Genomic DNA, 15,691 nt, shown 5'->3' on the forward strand with positions numbered 1-15,691 from the left:
CATACAAAGTTATCTATACTATAATATAAGCAAAGAAATGGAGAGTATTACAAAATGATGCATACAACTAGAATAAATGAAATGAAAATAAATTGCTATAAAAAAAAGAATCCCCAAAATCATATAACAAAAACCGAGTTGAAAAACGATCAACGATTGTAGGAGAATTGTGAAAACCTATCCATTTCCCATTCTTTACAATAATCAGTATCAAACTAATCTAAATATTAGTTAAATACTAAAAAAGAAAAAAATTTGTTGTTACAATTATGTAAAAATTTGATTGCATACATTTATATAACGGAATGATATAACAAATGGAAGAACAAACACAGCAACTGATAAGATAACTGGCTACTATTTTAAAAAAAAAGCATAAATGAGTGGTATTATATAAGTTTATATAAGATCTAAATAAGTCTAACATATATCTCTCAGTCATAACTGTAAGAGAGATTGAAGTATTTTTATCAAACTGCTACAATAATCATCTTTAGCAGTGAAAGAAAAGTACTAGAAGTATATCTACTTACGTTATCTTTTCAAACTAAAACTTTCAGTTTTCTTTAATCATTGTCCTTGCTGCATATGCAGTAAGTGCTGTAGTATCATTATCACCATCATTATTATCATCAGCATCATCACCATTACCATCATTATCTTCCTCATTATTATCATCAATCATCATTATCATTATTCTTATCACAATTATCACAAAATTACAGATCGATGAGATAGAGGAAACCGATAGAAAGATGACAAATTTCTGTTGAAAAGTTCTAAAATTGACATAAAATGCGAATAAATGAAATTATTTAAATCTAAGAATAAAAAATCGGAAATGAAATTATTTAAATCTAAGAATAAAAAATCGGAAATGATATAATTTGAAGTAAATCAATAACGCGAAATTCTTATTATGCCTTACAAATTATTAGAAGATATTCATTACGAGCAACAACTGAAAAGACTGGAAAAGGAAAAGTTGAATGGAACCGAAGTAAACAATTTCAAGGAATATAAAGAGAAAAACATATTATGATCAATTTAATTATAAAATACTTTGCTTTAATTCTTAATTATAATTATAGAAATAGAGAAATGGTTACTAAGGAGAGGGAGAAAAAAGGGCAAAAAATAGAACAGAATATTATGGAACTGAAAAAAAAAAAAACAACAACAATAGGATTTCAACAAATTTAACATTTCTAACAGTGAATGCAAAAAAAAAAAAAAAAAAAAAAAAAAAAAAATAATCAGCAAAAAAAATACAAAATGAAAACTAAAAAGAAAAAAAAAATTGAAGTAATAATGAAAAAAAGAATAAATAATGTTTAAAAAAAAGCTTAAACAATTCGTAATATTTAAGTAAATTCTAATTAATAATATATACTCGAATTTTTAATATTCTTATCTGATATACAAGTGAAAAAAATGCATAAATGATAAAAAATAATAAATAAATATTCAATATACATACATATATCATATGCAAAATTATAAGTTTTTATAATATTAATTATAATATCAAAATTATCAAAAGAAAAAGATTTTTTTAAATGAATCCAAAAGGTGACAAAGAAAGTTTTGCCTTGATGACAAGAAAGTTTTGCCTTGATGACAAGAAAGTTTTGCCTTGATGACAAGAAAGTTTTGCCTTGATGACAAGAAAGTTTTGCCTTGATGACGTATCACACACACATATCCAACCCTTCAACTAATCTCCACAACAACAAAACTTCCCACATTCTCCTCCCTTCCTCATATTACCTTATATTCTCACTTAAATAGCCTTCTTCTCTGACTAATGCCCATATATGTACAAAAATATACACACACACACATACATACACACACACATATATACATACACGCACATACACATACACGCACATACATATACACGCACATACACATACACATGCACACGTTGCGAACACCCAACTACCTCGTATTAAACGTCTATACGCAAACGAGCAACAACAACACACACAACAGCAATAGTTGTTAACGATTCCGTATGGGTAGTTATAGATGTACGAGAGAGAGAGGGAGAGAGAGAGGGAGGGAGGGATTGATTTTCTCTTTAAGTTAAGGAAGGGAAGAGTAGGAGAGGGAAGTTTAGAGATAAGTAAGGAGAATAGTACAAGATGAAGGATATTAGTCATATCATATACATATATATACAAACAATATGGGAAAGAGAAAGAGAAGATATGATAGAGAACGGAGAGTGACACTGTAATATTAGGGCAAAAAAAAAAGATTGATAACCAGTTTGAACTTTTGCGGGAAAAAAAATGAAAGAAGAAATGATCGATTGAGAACTTTTAAATAACATAAATGACTCTCTCTCTCTCTCTCTCTTCCTTTCCCTCTCTCTACTTTGTCCGTCTCTCTCTCTCTCTCTCCCCTTCATCAACAAAGTTATAAAAATATTCGAAGGAATTGGGTTGAAAAAAAAAAAAAAACGGAATAGAAATTTGAAGAAAGCTTCGAGCAAAAGGATAAAAAGCCTTGGGCAAGAAGAGATTTGTATAGGAAGGAGGAAGCTAACTCAATCAGATCTTTGATAAAATAAACAAAGAAACAAGCAAGGAGAGAGAGAGGGAAAGAGAGAGAGAGAGAGAGAGAAAGAAAAAATGATAGGATAGAAGAACAGCTGACAATGTATGTCTTATTATTGATTTATTTGAGAGGAAAAAAAAGTAAAGTTGAGAAAAAATAAGCTCAGAATTCATTCATAAAAGTTATCTATAATAAAATAGGATGAGAATGATGCAAAAGAAAATATCTTACTTTACTTTATCTTATCATCTAATCATCTTTATCAATAATAAACTTTTTAAATTCATATTAAATTCTACACTTTGGATACTTTTCTTCTTCCAACCAGATACAGTGAAATTTTTAGGTAATTAAAACATTGTAAACGATACTGTCAACAATACTTATTTTGTCCTCTCTTCTCTAATCACTAATCGTTATTAATAAAATGATATATGCCAATCTTTCAAATTATAACAAACATATCATTTGCTCTTTAATGTTCTGAAATGATTGATAATATTTCATATAGGCATGATTGATTGATTGACTGATTGATTGCTAGAAATTCATTGAAATTTAGAAGTGAAGAAATATTTGGTCATTCATATTTGCTTATCATTTAATTCTCTCTTTAAATTACAATATGTTTCACTTTCTTATCTTATCATATGGTATTACGACACAACCAATGGTTATTCAAATTATCAAAGAGAAATTTCATATTGTATTATCCCTGATAATAATATTGAATTATTTCTTACAAAAGTTAAGAAATCTACATTTTAAAATTCAATAAATTAAATCTTAATTATCATACAAACAGTCCTTATCTTCAGTTCATTTTAAAAATACTTCAATTATCATACGGTATTACAGCACACTTGTCGGGAAATGCGGAAAAAGAAATTGTCTTAAAAAACGAAGGTAGATGACTAATCAATCAATATTGAAAAACGTCATGAAGTAACTTTCCGAGTGAAACATAAGTCTGAAAATTTACTTGCACTTTTCTTTTTCTCCTTCTTACCTTTATGTTTTCCTTCCTTAGAATTGAATATTATTTAATTTTAAAAAGAATAAGCGAATTTCATGAAATATCATCAAGTAATAATTAACTTTTAAACTCATGAATAACAACAACAGTTTCATCTTATATCTTACTGATAATATGAAAATATGGAACACATAAAGATGTAAATTATCATTCACTTACTTACTCATTGACAGAATGAATAAATATGAAGAGAAAATATAAGTAAACAGAAGACCAACCAGACAAAATGAGTGATGAATCAGTAAATGATATAAGTAAATTTATTTACACTATTCTTCCACTTTTTAAATTATTGAAAATTTGCAATGGTATTTTCTATGCATAAAAAAAGAATTAACAAGTGATCATCGATAACAATGAGAAATTTCGAGATGTAATGATATAATTTGATTATGTTTTCAACCTCCATAAGCAAACTACATCAGTTTTTCAGTAATTTTGAAATTTATTCAACAAAGAAAATTAAGTATGACTAATAGAATAAAATTACTGAATTCAAACATGCAAAAATTCAAACAAATTTCAGAGATAATATCATATAAGACAGAGAAATAAAAAGTGAATGAAATGTTAGAAAAGATTACAAAAGTATTAAATAAAATTTGTAACATAACAGAAGAAATTTAGCTCTGCCTAAACTGAAAATAAGCAAAACCGGTATGTCAATATATTTATTGTACATTACCAATTCATCAGATTCATTAGGAATTTCACTTCGATCGTTGGACTTTTAATAAGTAGAAATGAATAGACTGAATTATTTTAATGCAAAAAAGAGAGAATAACAACAAATTGTACAAGCACTTTTCGAATCAAATAGTCAATAATAAATAATACGGGAATAAAGGTCAATCACAGAAATAATTTTCAGCTCTTTCCTTGCATATCATTCTTACTTTATTAGTGCACTAAACCAGAAGCACTCTCAATTCGAAACAACATTTACCTAGGCCTTTTGAGCAAGTCAAACTTTTAATTTGAAACAACATACAATTTTTTTTAACAACGACGAAAATAAGCCAATGATTTCCGAATGGAAGGAAAAGTCATGTTATATTATTTTTTTTTAGATCAAATGCTTTCCGCAAGCCAATCATCACTACAAAGCATATATATATATATATAACAAAATGTTATGAAACAAAATATTTTATTCTTATAATCCATACAACAAACATATAAGTCAAACAATAACACATTTATACTCTTGTTAGAAAGCATATTTGAGTAGAAAAAAGACTACTTCTCATCCATATCGAATATCAAATGAAGATTAAAATTTGGAAGATGTTGCGAAATAAAGATATACATGTTTCAGACTAATATCCCCAATTAAAAAATAACCTGCTATTTTTTTGCAGAAACATCAAAAGCTTTAATCTCTCCACTTTAATTTTTCTCGCTTTTATCTCTTCAGACAACAATGAAAACAAGCAAGAAATCCGTGATAATTGTAGCAATTATCAACCAAATAAACCCAATGTAATAAATAAACCGGCAGTAACTTCAGGATAATACCGATTCCGTGTTTATACTTTAAATTACCTGTAATATTTTAGAAATGCAATATAGAAGGTAGTTATTACATTATGTACATTAAAATTTCTAGAAATGCAGAGCCAATAAAATCATAAATTGAAAAATTTGTGTCTTTAGTTTATTCCTCGTCAGCAACAATTTTCAGAGCCTCCGTCGGACTGTCTTGCATTTTCGACATAGCTGTAGCTGTTTCGGACAAACCGGAACTAGGAGCAGACTGCTCAGATGGTGAACTCCTAGGTGATGGTTGTCGTTGTGGTGCTAGTGCCATCCAACGGCCTGATGATGAAGGTGGTGGCATGAAATTAGCACCACTCAACACTGACGGTATCATTCGAGGTAGAGCTACCAGCGGTCTAAATTGATTTCTGCAATTGTCAATCTTTCAGGAAACAAGCTATCTTACAGTATATATCTACCGCTTCTAAATCTGTGAAATCACTCGGAAAGAAAATCAATTTCAAGTATAAGTGAGTTACTTGGTGCGAACTATTCAATTCCCGTCTCAGTGCCGCTGGATCAAAAATCAAAGCAGTAGACGAGTACTGATAATCTTGCGCCGTAACAATATCAGGCAGCTTCAAAGGGAAAACTACAAAAAGAAAAATATAGGTCAAAACACAACTACCACCTCAGTTTACTAAAATTTCAATACGCACCATTTTCAACCAATCAAAATCCACAGCTTCAATTTGCTTGAAGTTGGAAGACATGATCATATATATGATCACAACATCATCAGCAATGGTCCAAATCACCAATAGTTCAATTATTCAACAGATTAAAATGGATCCTTGACAAAATCTTAGGATATACGCTAAATTTCTAAGGAATCTTAACTGCACTACTATGCAGCCAACAAGATTTGCTCTAACCTTGGTGGATGATGCATTACATTTCGTGGATCGGGTAGCAATGGTCGTCGGCCGGGTAACATTGGCGGCATACCACCCATTCCTCGAAAAAGTGATGGTGGTGGCTCAGCTGGTGATTTCAGAATTGATTTCGGTTTAGGTGGAAATATCGAAGATGTTCCAGCAGATGAAGACGACGATGTAGCCGTTACTGTGGTTGCTGTTGTTGCTGCTGATAATGATGTTGAAGAAACTACTTGCATCGTTGAAGAGCTCAAACTTTGACCAACGTTTAAATGCGCACCGGAAGATGATGGGGTAGCTACAGCTGGTGTTGTTGTTGTTGTTGGCGTCGGGCTTTCACATTTTTCATTTTCCATTACCTAATTCATTTTCTACATTAAGTAAAAACTAAAACGGATCAGAAACATAAATTTCAATTCCTCATGTAAATGAACCAAATTTGTAAAATGTTCATTGCAATAAATAAAGTTCAAGATATACATTTATTATTATTATACAATAATCAAACTTGAAAAGTTGCTGTAGCAAAGTTTATTCCCTTTTTAATACGCCTTATATAACTTGCATTACCCATCTAAATTATATGATTGCATAATTTTTTACACCATTAAAAATAGTACTAGTTTTAAGGCACTCCTTTTTCATTTTGAAAAACACTTTGGTACCTTTGGTATCTTAAAATTTTTCAGGCTAGCAAATGCAAGTGCCTGTGGAAATTCAACTTTTGGTGAAATTGTCGCTGTTTTCTGCTCACTTAATGGTCGATCCAGTTTCAGCTTCTGAAAGAATCAATAAGTCTGTACAGAACTGATTTTCTCCAACTTTATTGTGTTAATACTTTTGAGTTTAGAAGTGATTTCTTTTGTGTCACTAAGATGCAAGAAATATTTTGTAGCATCGGAATACAGTTATATCAAAGTTCGTTCAATTTAACAACATACCTTACTACTGCTACTACTAAGTTCACCCTTACGCTCTCTTTTACCCGCCTTCCGAGCACGTTCATCTGGGGCAGATCGATTTTTCTCTTTCAACTGTTTTTGTCGTAACAGTGCTTTTTCTTCCTTTGATCTTGATGAAGAAGGAGGCTGGCCAACCAAGCGCATAGACCTGGTCAGGACATAAATTTTGGGGATGGAACCGGTAATAATAAGAAACAAATTGTTAAGAAGCAAACAAATTTATAATTTAAGCAAAAAGCTCTAAATAAATTAGGGACAAAATCAAATGCACTAACGGTGGCACACCACCCGATGAAGACTGCGATGGTCCAGTAGATGGTCGCGTAGATGCTTGCTGTTTCAATTTAATCATTATTTTCAACTCTGAACCATAACCCGGTTGTTCTGCATTCATCTTTGCCAGATTTGGTGACATTCGTGCCCCAGGAGATGATGTTGATAATGATGGACTATCACGCTTAGCAGGAACTGGCTGCAGTATAATCAATCATTATGCAAATCAGATGTAAAATTTTCAGTAACATATTAGTTTTCATTACTTTTTCTTCTACATTGTCAACCATCAAGAAAGAAATGGTATATTTTCATGATGCTACACTCATTTTTTCGACGTGTATTATGGCCTAAAGCACGGGGAAGCGGAATCAATTTTTTTTTTCTTTTTTTTGATGCCTATGACGAAAAGAATTTAGTGTTATTGTGTGCGCATAAATTATTTATTTCTAAAACACGCTAAAATGCCAAAACGTGAAATAAAAAATTCCCAATATGAAATATTTTTTTCCGTTTCAGTCGGATTCAGATAAAACTTAAAAAGCATCACCTCAGGCGGTTTACTAACTGGTTCCGATTCATCGTCATATAAATCTGAGGCCAAATACGGATTTGATGTTGTCGAACTGCTACTGCTTGCCGGTGCTGTTTTACAGTGTAACTTTCCTACAACAGCTTCCAGACTTCCTTTGCGCGCTTTATGGGCTAAGAGTGCCGCTGATTGCATTGAACTGTTACTGGTTGATGTTGGAGATGAACTAGTTGGAGGTGTAAGTTCCGCTGCTGGAGCACTGAAAACAGAAACATAAAAAAGTCCAAAAATTATTATGTTTCAGAAATAAAACAAAGTACATTTTCAGCATAAGACAAAATCAAAATATTAAGCATCGAAAAAAAAAAAGCGTTAAATTATCCAAACAACCATTATTATTCAAACTAATGCATGGTTATAATTCATTCTTCAAATACCCAAAAATTAAGGTAAAAATAAACTGAAAATGATACAGTCAGTAAAATGAAAAAAGGAAGAAAGAATAAATTAAAATATGGATACAATAAATCACTGGAACGTCTCATTTTATGGGAACGGAAATATTGTTGATGGAAGAGATAAGAAAAAAGTGTTTATAAATTTTGAAAAATTTTCAATTTTCGAAAATTTATAAAATCATACAACGCGATATGACTCTCATAAAATGACGCATGCTTTCTTTTATACAGTCGAAGATAAGTAAAATCATAAAAAAAACTTTCCATGAATACTAAACTTCTGAGACACACACGAATGGAATATACCTGGATGGAATGGATGGAAGACATGAAGCGGTAGTTAAGGACGAACACTTATTAACCATTGGTAAAGTTGCCGATGAAGATGAAAGATTTCCGACAACGGTTGTCTGTGGCACCGTAGCACTGCTACTCACAGTAAGCTGAGATGACGGCTGCGGTATGGCAGTAGTACAGACAGGAGGCGGTGGGTCAGTTTCATCATCGGATGATTCTTCAGTTCCATCGAATTCAGATGCTTCTGATCGGTTTTCTTGCGACAAGCTGACTAAAAATGAAGAAAATGATTTCTGATGAGTTGATTAAAAAAGAGAAAAAAAAAGAAAAAGGTAATATAACTAATAAGTTCAAAAATTTTCGACTACACAAAGTTCAATAATTTTTACAATTTTATATTTAGCATTCAGGAGAGAATTCGCCGAATAACTTCAAGCAGATTTTATAAAGCATTATTTTGCTACAACAGTATTAGTTTTATTTCACTAATCAGATCGTTAATTGTTGTTTAACTCTTGAATTTGGTAATTCGTAATAAAAGATTTAATGTCGAAATAAAAATCCATTAACTTTATTCTAATAAATAATTCCAAGTGTTTTCATTACCAGGTGGCATTTGTGAAGGATAAACTGGCATTTCAGAGAACGAACGTTGTAACATAGGGCGATTTAAGGCAAATTGATGTGAATGTGCAGGAGACGCAGGCATATGAGCAGCTTTACGTGGTCTTCGAGGACGCCTCGCTGTCGAAGTCCCTATAAAATAGAAATTTTTTTCATGTCAAAAACTAACCCTAATTTTATAGTTAGGATTTCATAGGAACACTAGAAACTGACATAAACATTACATTCCAAATGATCTTAAATGTATTTCCCAATCAAAAAATACATTACCTCGAGGCTTGCGAGTCGGAATATTCATACCACGAAACATCAAACCAGTATTCTGATCAAGAATTGGTCGAGCAGGATCCAACATCCGGTCACCTACATTTCCTGCCTTACGACCTCGACCTCGCCGCTTCAGAGTCGGCTGAGCACTCAATGGACCTCTCGTACTTTGCACAGCTGCAAAAGGATATGGACTTTGTCCTGCTTCTGGAAAATGAAACTGTTGAGCTGGTGTTCCCATCGAACCTGCTGAGTTCATACGAGGTGGATCATCAAATTCAAAGATATCTGTAGGATTGCTCATCGGCGCTTGCTGCTGAAAACGTGAACCATCATTCTGTACGAAATTACGTTTTTTATAACAATTATCGTAATTTGCATGTTTACATAAGTGATAACTTTTTAACTTATTAATTTCTTTTTTTTTTTTTTTTTTGTATCCTTTAATTCTTTTTTTTTCTAGCTCCTTTCAGATTTTTGCTTTTTAACTAAATATTCTTACATATTATGTCACTGCTCAACTCACTAAATATTACGCAAAAATTCCAAACACAAAATGAACCGCAAGACGTTGGCGCGCAATATCGAGCGGCGAAAGCTGTGAAAAATTTCCCGCTTGGGAAGCACGATAACGTTCGCTTGCTGGAGACGGCGATTGCGGCGGTATCTGTGGCCGAAGTCTTTGGTTCTATAAAATGATAAAATTAAACCTGCTTCAACAATTTGTGAAGGAATTACTTTCAATCATAAGTTCTAGGAATCTTAAGAGAGATACAATTCTAAATTCAGTTCACTTATTACGTACAGACAGTTATCCTTGAATATTTAGAATCACTAAATCATATTTTCCTTTTCACTTCCACCACAAAAAAATACTTGCCTCATTAGTAGATGGTGAACAACGTTCTACAATTGATGAGTGGCTACTGTGCTCGGAAACATTTGATTCACCATCATCAATACTTGCTGCCATGTCACATATTGCATCCTTCAACATTTGAATAAATCTCCCGAAAAATCACCAGAAAAGTCATTTTAAGTTAAAGTACGTTTGCCTAAATTCGAATAATCAAAATCTCCCCCACCAATGTTCTTAATATTCAAAGTAATTCGTCCAATCCATTCATCTCTGATCTTAGCTCCAAAATAGCAACTTAATGATTACAATAATGGTAACTGCCTTCCTTCTTACACTTCTGCATATCAAGTAACTTCAGTGCGACGCAGATGAAGTGGGAAAATGGAAGATGTTTCGCGAAGAATTGTCAAATATTCTATTTCTGCAGAAACTGCAATGATGAAGACTCAAACTTTGAAACTATAAGCAGTATAACTTTCCGAATCATTAACCGGCTGCAAATTGTGTGCATCAGCACAAAAAATCCCCATTTTGCAGTAATTGAATTATGTGTAAGTCTGCTCTTCTTCTTGACTGAGAATATGTTCCATCTCATTTTTCTGTCATTTCATTGCACTTTATATCAAATGCTACCTTTCAGATGTATCCAATTTTAGGTATAAAAAAAGAGTTTTAACTTGTCTATTATATAGGTTTTCACTTGCAGATACTTCAACTTCCATTCCTGTCATTCCGGAACAGAACACGAATTAAAACATCCACATAACGCTGTATCAAAGCCACAGAAATTAATAAGCAGAATAGGTTTGTGCTTACTTTCAAAGAATAGAAACTAAATGTTGACTCGATCATCCCGTCCTTTACCTCTTAATGACATCGTAAGGAATGTTCTGTGATCCTATTAACCTATCACTGTTAAATGCACGAAGTACAGATTGATGTTGATTCACTATAATCATAATTGACTATAAGTCCTGCCATATATCATATTTGTTTCATTAGGTTTAAAATTCCCACCACTGGATATGAATTTGCAGAATTTTCGGAAAATTTAGAACAGAAATAATGTACCAGGACAGAGAAGGCATTGATCGTCATCGTATTTTCAGAATGGATACGACTCGTACGTGGTGCAAGCATTTCGTTACGTGGAGGTGCCGTACATTGTTGCGCTCCGTTCATGGGTTTCTGAGGTGGTATCAGTTCTTCTATCTTTTCAAGCTCTTTAAAAAGTGCTAATAAAGACAGTGGTGATTGCCTTCCTAAAGCGTTGCTATCACATGAACAATTAAGACTAATTCGTTCATCCACCACGTATTCATGTTCTGTTTTGTTGTAGTTAATACTGTTGTCCGTTATGTTTGGAACAAACAACCAAGATTGTGATATTTTAACGTCGCAGTTATTATCAACATTTTCGCTCATCACAAATGGTTTTTCAAGCGCAGCCAACGAAATGGCTCCTCCACGCCGCAAAACACTTCGCATCATTACTGCCAGCGACCAACTTCTGCAGAAAAAAGAAACATTAAATTATAATTTATTGAATTAATTAAATGAGTTCTTCCTAAAAAACATATATGTACAGATATTGCGTAAAACCTTTCGAGGTTTCAGTACAAATTTTGAAATGACTGCCATTCCAAACTAGTAATATTTTTTGCAAGAAAAAAAAATATCAAGCCTTACTTTGCAAGAATAGCTGTGGCATGCTGTGATTCGGGAAGTACCGCTCCATTTATTACGCATTCTAGTGAAACATTAATATTTGACGGAGATACAGCGACACGTGCTAAAAATATTTTTTTCTTTATTTTTCGAAAAACCAGGCGTTAAAAACAATTTAGAATCGTTTAGTCTGCCCATTATAATCTTGAAATTACTACCATCCAATATTCCAGCAGGACTATTAGCTACCTGCTTCCTAGCAACTTTTTGCACTAACCCAATATCCACACAATTTTTTAAAAAGCGATAAATACTTTCTTCCCATTATTCTACATGCATAACTCTCTTTACTGAAAAGAAAGAATTTCAGCACAAAAACGATATTTCCGGAAGTATTACCTATAAAGAAATTCTTTTTCAGATAAAACTGGAGATCAAAACAGTCGATGTACGAAGATGCAATATGAATATCAACAACATTTTCATCAACACATGCACTACGACTATGTGCTCTCACAAGACTCTCGAAGAAGGCATTATGAGCCAGTTGTGTTCGAATGATACTCACAAGAAAAACCACATCTTGCAAATGAGCAAATGGTATCTGTAAGGATTAGAAAAGTTACTCACAATATAATACTTGAATCTTGACTTGAATCTTAACAATAACTGAACTCGTTTTAAACTTTAGGAATATTCATAGACAGTTTTCGAACAAACCACTGACTGCTTAAGCTTATTGATGTTAGTCAATTCACCTGTCTTAAAATACCATCTTCCTGCGAAGACTTCATGGAGTCATCAAAAATATAATGTTGTGTCGAACAGCCTGGTAAACGAACAAAAAGATCATGACATTCCTGCAAGAATTTAACTATCAGCAACAGAAATAAGCAGATGCAGAAATTGTGGCGAAAAAACGGAAAAGCAAATTTATCGTGTTTGCTTTCTTTTCGCAAACGTTGCATAAAAATGCCCATAAATATGGAACTATCCAAAACAAATACATGAAACAGATGCCCACCTCATTTTCATTCAACAAATACTGATACAAGTTATACGAGCCTTCAACATTCAACTGAACTGAGGCAATTTTAGAAAGCTTTTTGATTGCAGCTGATGAAAATATAATTGGTCTTGAAAATCGCAAACAAAATGCTGCCGGTAACTGACGGCCTGATACAGCATTGCGCCACTCCCCACTATAAAAAATATTAAAATCATTAAATCTTTATGGAAAATTTCTGCATGTAAATGTCAACGAGAAAATAAAATTCATGCATACTGGGCAAAAAGCGTAGTATCGGAGAAGAAGTTTGGAGTTGAACTCGAAACAACACATAATTGAAGATATGGCTCCACATCATACAATACTGAAACAATCAATGGTGATGTGGTGTCTATCTCAGAAATGATATCACTAAAAGGATGACAGGAATGATATCACTAAAAGGATGATCAAGAATGCACCCTAATAAAAAAAAAAAGATTCAAATTGAACAATCCCTACCATTTATTCCTATTTCTCAAAACTAAACTAAGGACACAGCTGAAAAAGAAACAATCAAACAGTTCTAATATCTCAAGTCTTAATCGAAGTTTGGTAAATCTACTGAACTAAAATTTTGTATGTACTATTAGTTAGCAATATATTTCAGTATATATGTTACATCTTGCAAAATATGTCAAACTTAGGATTTTCAACTTCACGATTTTTCAGTATACAGCAATTACCTTGCTCAAAAGTCTTTCAGAATTACCTTGTTCATCGGTAGGAGATATAATACCACCCGAAGCAGCATCTAAGAATATCACAGGTTCGACGAACGGGTAAATGGTGAATGGAGTTGATTCGGTTCGTGGCTTACAGAGACCCAAAATACCACCGTTTATTTGTTCAAAAATTGATGGAGCACTTCCAGACATATTCAGTAGATCTTTTTCAGCGTACTCCAGTGATCGCAAACAATATATCTTCTCGTCCCTGAAAAAAAATTTTTCACTTGATTAGATTTTGACAAAATCTTGATCATATATCAGTATATAAAGAAAATATTAAACAAGATATCAGGATAGCATTGTTTATTTATAATCATTTCATGATAAGTGGAAAAAATAGCTGTCAAAAGCATGAAGCAAGAAATTAAACACAGATAGAAACTCATAACAGTACCTCGACAAATCTGATGGAACAAGATGAAACATAGCTGTCAATGCTGTGTGGATCAGATCCCATCTGTTTCGAGAAACGTAAAGCCGAAGCGCTTGCGCTTCCACTGCCCGCTCACCAAACCAAGATACTGAACAACTGGTAATTTGTTGCCCGTCAAGAGAGACAGTAATTTCAAGTGAAAAATCTGCATTTCGAATCTTGTAATATCCTGGATGAGCTTGGAAATCACTTCTGAAGTAAATAACTATAAAAATATCTAAAAAAGCACACTGTATTTTCTAGGATATTTTACAACTCTTTTATATAACCATTTACTATGTACCACTTACGACAAGCTTTCAGCAAGATGCCTTAAATGTGTAGATAGATCACGGTCACTGTCTGATGGCATATATTTTCTCATATCAGCTGCTGCCTGCATCAAATCCTCCTTGTCATCAGCACTGAGTACAAAACGTTTCTCCTAAAAAATATCATAGTTCCTAATTTCTCAAATTTCTTCAAACTATCATTTGTTTTTTAATCTATTACGTTTAAAAGAACTTCAATGGAACTTGAAAAGTGGTACTAAAAACTACAGTGAAAGACTAAAAAACAAGGCAGTTAATATATCTCTTTAATAGTTGAAAATATATGAAATTTTAAGTTAATTACTGCAACGGAGATAAGCAACTTGTAATACCTTTTCAGAATATGATAATTAGAAAAACAAAGTCACTGAAGTCTAAAATGTTTGAAGTCTCGAAATTGCAAAAGACAAATGTCACAAAAAAAACCTACCATAAGATTTCGACGTAGAAGTTGTGACAAATAATCCCATGAAAATTTAAGTGATGTTTGTCGAATTTTCTCAAGACGGATTTCCTCTTCAACCTCTTCCAAGCTCAAATCAACTGCGCTATATTTATCACACTGAGCACTATTCATTACCGGCTTCTGTTCTTGTCTTTCCATAATGTCTTCCTTTTCCATGATCGTTCTGAAATTTGGCCTCCATCAAATCTCCAAACGTTTAATTTTGTGTGAAAACTTTCACTTGACAATATCATATATTCCACATATACTTTAATATCACACCCGTCATTCAACTATTAGATTAGTTCATAGTATATTATGTGTTTAAAAATGCTACTAGCTTTCACAGATTCTACGTGAAAAAATCAACGGATGCAACGTGCATACAGATGACGCGTACGTGACACGCGCACAGAACACAAACGTCACGACAGTTCACAAATCGATATTGATATGCTTAGACGATATAATTGCATTGAGTCATCTCTCCGCTATCAAACCAGTCTTCCAAAAACTGAATAGTGAGAGTGTCGGAAAGATTGAAAAGAATTGAGTATGTAGGAGAATAGCACAGTGGTCAAGGAGTATCAGAGAGTAATGAGATTTGGGAAATACTATTGGATTTGAAGATTGGGAGAGATTAGCAGTTAGCTAATTGTGCAGTTAATTAAGTGTGACAGTATTATCAATGATGGGAAGTTGGAGAGAGAGTTAACTGGATGAGAGACGTCAAATACAAAGTGGACGTGATACGTTTATTAC

General features: G+C 32.7%; 2 protein-coding genes across 3 annotated transcripts; both read right to left on the minus strand.

Annotated features, from left to right (window-relative positions):
• Positions 1 to 556: 556 nt before the first annotated feature.
• Positions 557 to 685, minus strand: Bm10042 (Uncharacterized protein; the record flags this gene model as incomplete). The annotated part of the gene is made up of 1 exon (XM_001894496.1): positions 557 to 685. One exon carries the CDS (start codon positions 683 to 685, stop codon positions 557 to 559), a length of 129 nt encoding a protein of 42 aa, XP_001894531.1.
• A 4,576-nt stretch (positions 686 to 5,261) lies between these two features.
• Bm10041 (Uncharacterized protein) lies at positions 5,262 to 15,106 on the minus strand (the record flags this gene model as incomplete). 2 transcript variants are annotated; one of them, XM_043077505.1, is made up of 21 exons in its annotated part: positions 5,262 to 5,499; positions 6,019 to 6,380; positions 6,687 to 6,800; positions 6,963 to 7,131; positions 7,259 to 7,455; positions 7,807 to 8,047; positions 8,553 to 8,814; positions 9,150 to 9,299; positions 9,438 to 9,750; positions 9,997 to 10,122; positions 10,315 to 10,422; positions 11,365 to 11,803; positions 11,983 to 12,085; positions 12,361 to 12,565; positions 12,720 to 12,821; positions 12,986 to 13,163; positions 13,247 to 13,334; positions 13,722 to 13,945; positions 14,135 to 14,365; positions 14,464 to 14,597; positions 14,915 to 15,106. In XM_043077505.1, the coding sequence occupies 21 exons, from the start codon at positions 15,104 to 15,106 to the stop codon at positions 5,262 to 5,264; spliced, it is 4,176 nt and encodes a 1,391-aa protein (XP_042933439.1). The 2 variants fall into 2 exon arrangements, with proteins under 2 accessions (XP_042933439.1, XP_042933438.1); XM_043077504.1 differs by having other exon boundaries at positions 5,262 to 5,511.
• Positions 15,107 to 15,691: the final 585 nt, after the last annotated feature.

The sequence above is a fragment of the Brugia malayi genome (assembly GCF_000002995.4).
Source record: "Brugia malayi strain FR3 genome assembly, contig: Bm_v4_Chr1_scaffold_001, whole genome shotgun sequence".
In the NCBI taxonomy this organism is placed as follows: Eukaryota; Metazoa; Nematoda; class Chromadorea; order Rhabditida; family Onchocercidae; genus Brugia; species Brugia malayi.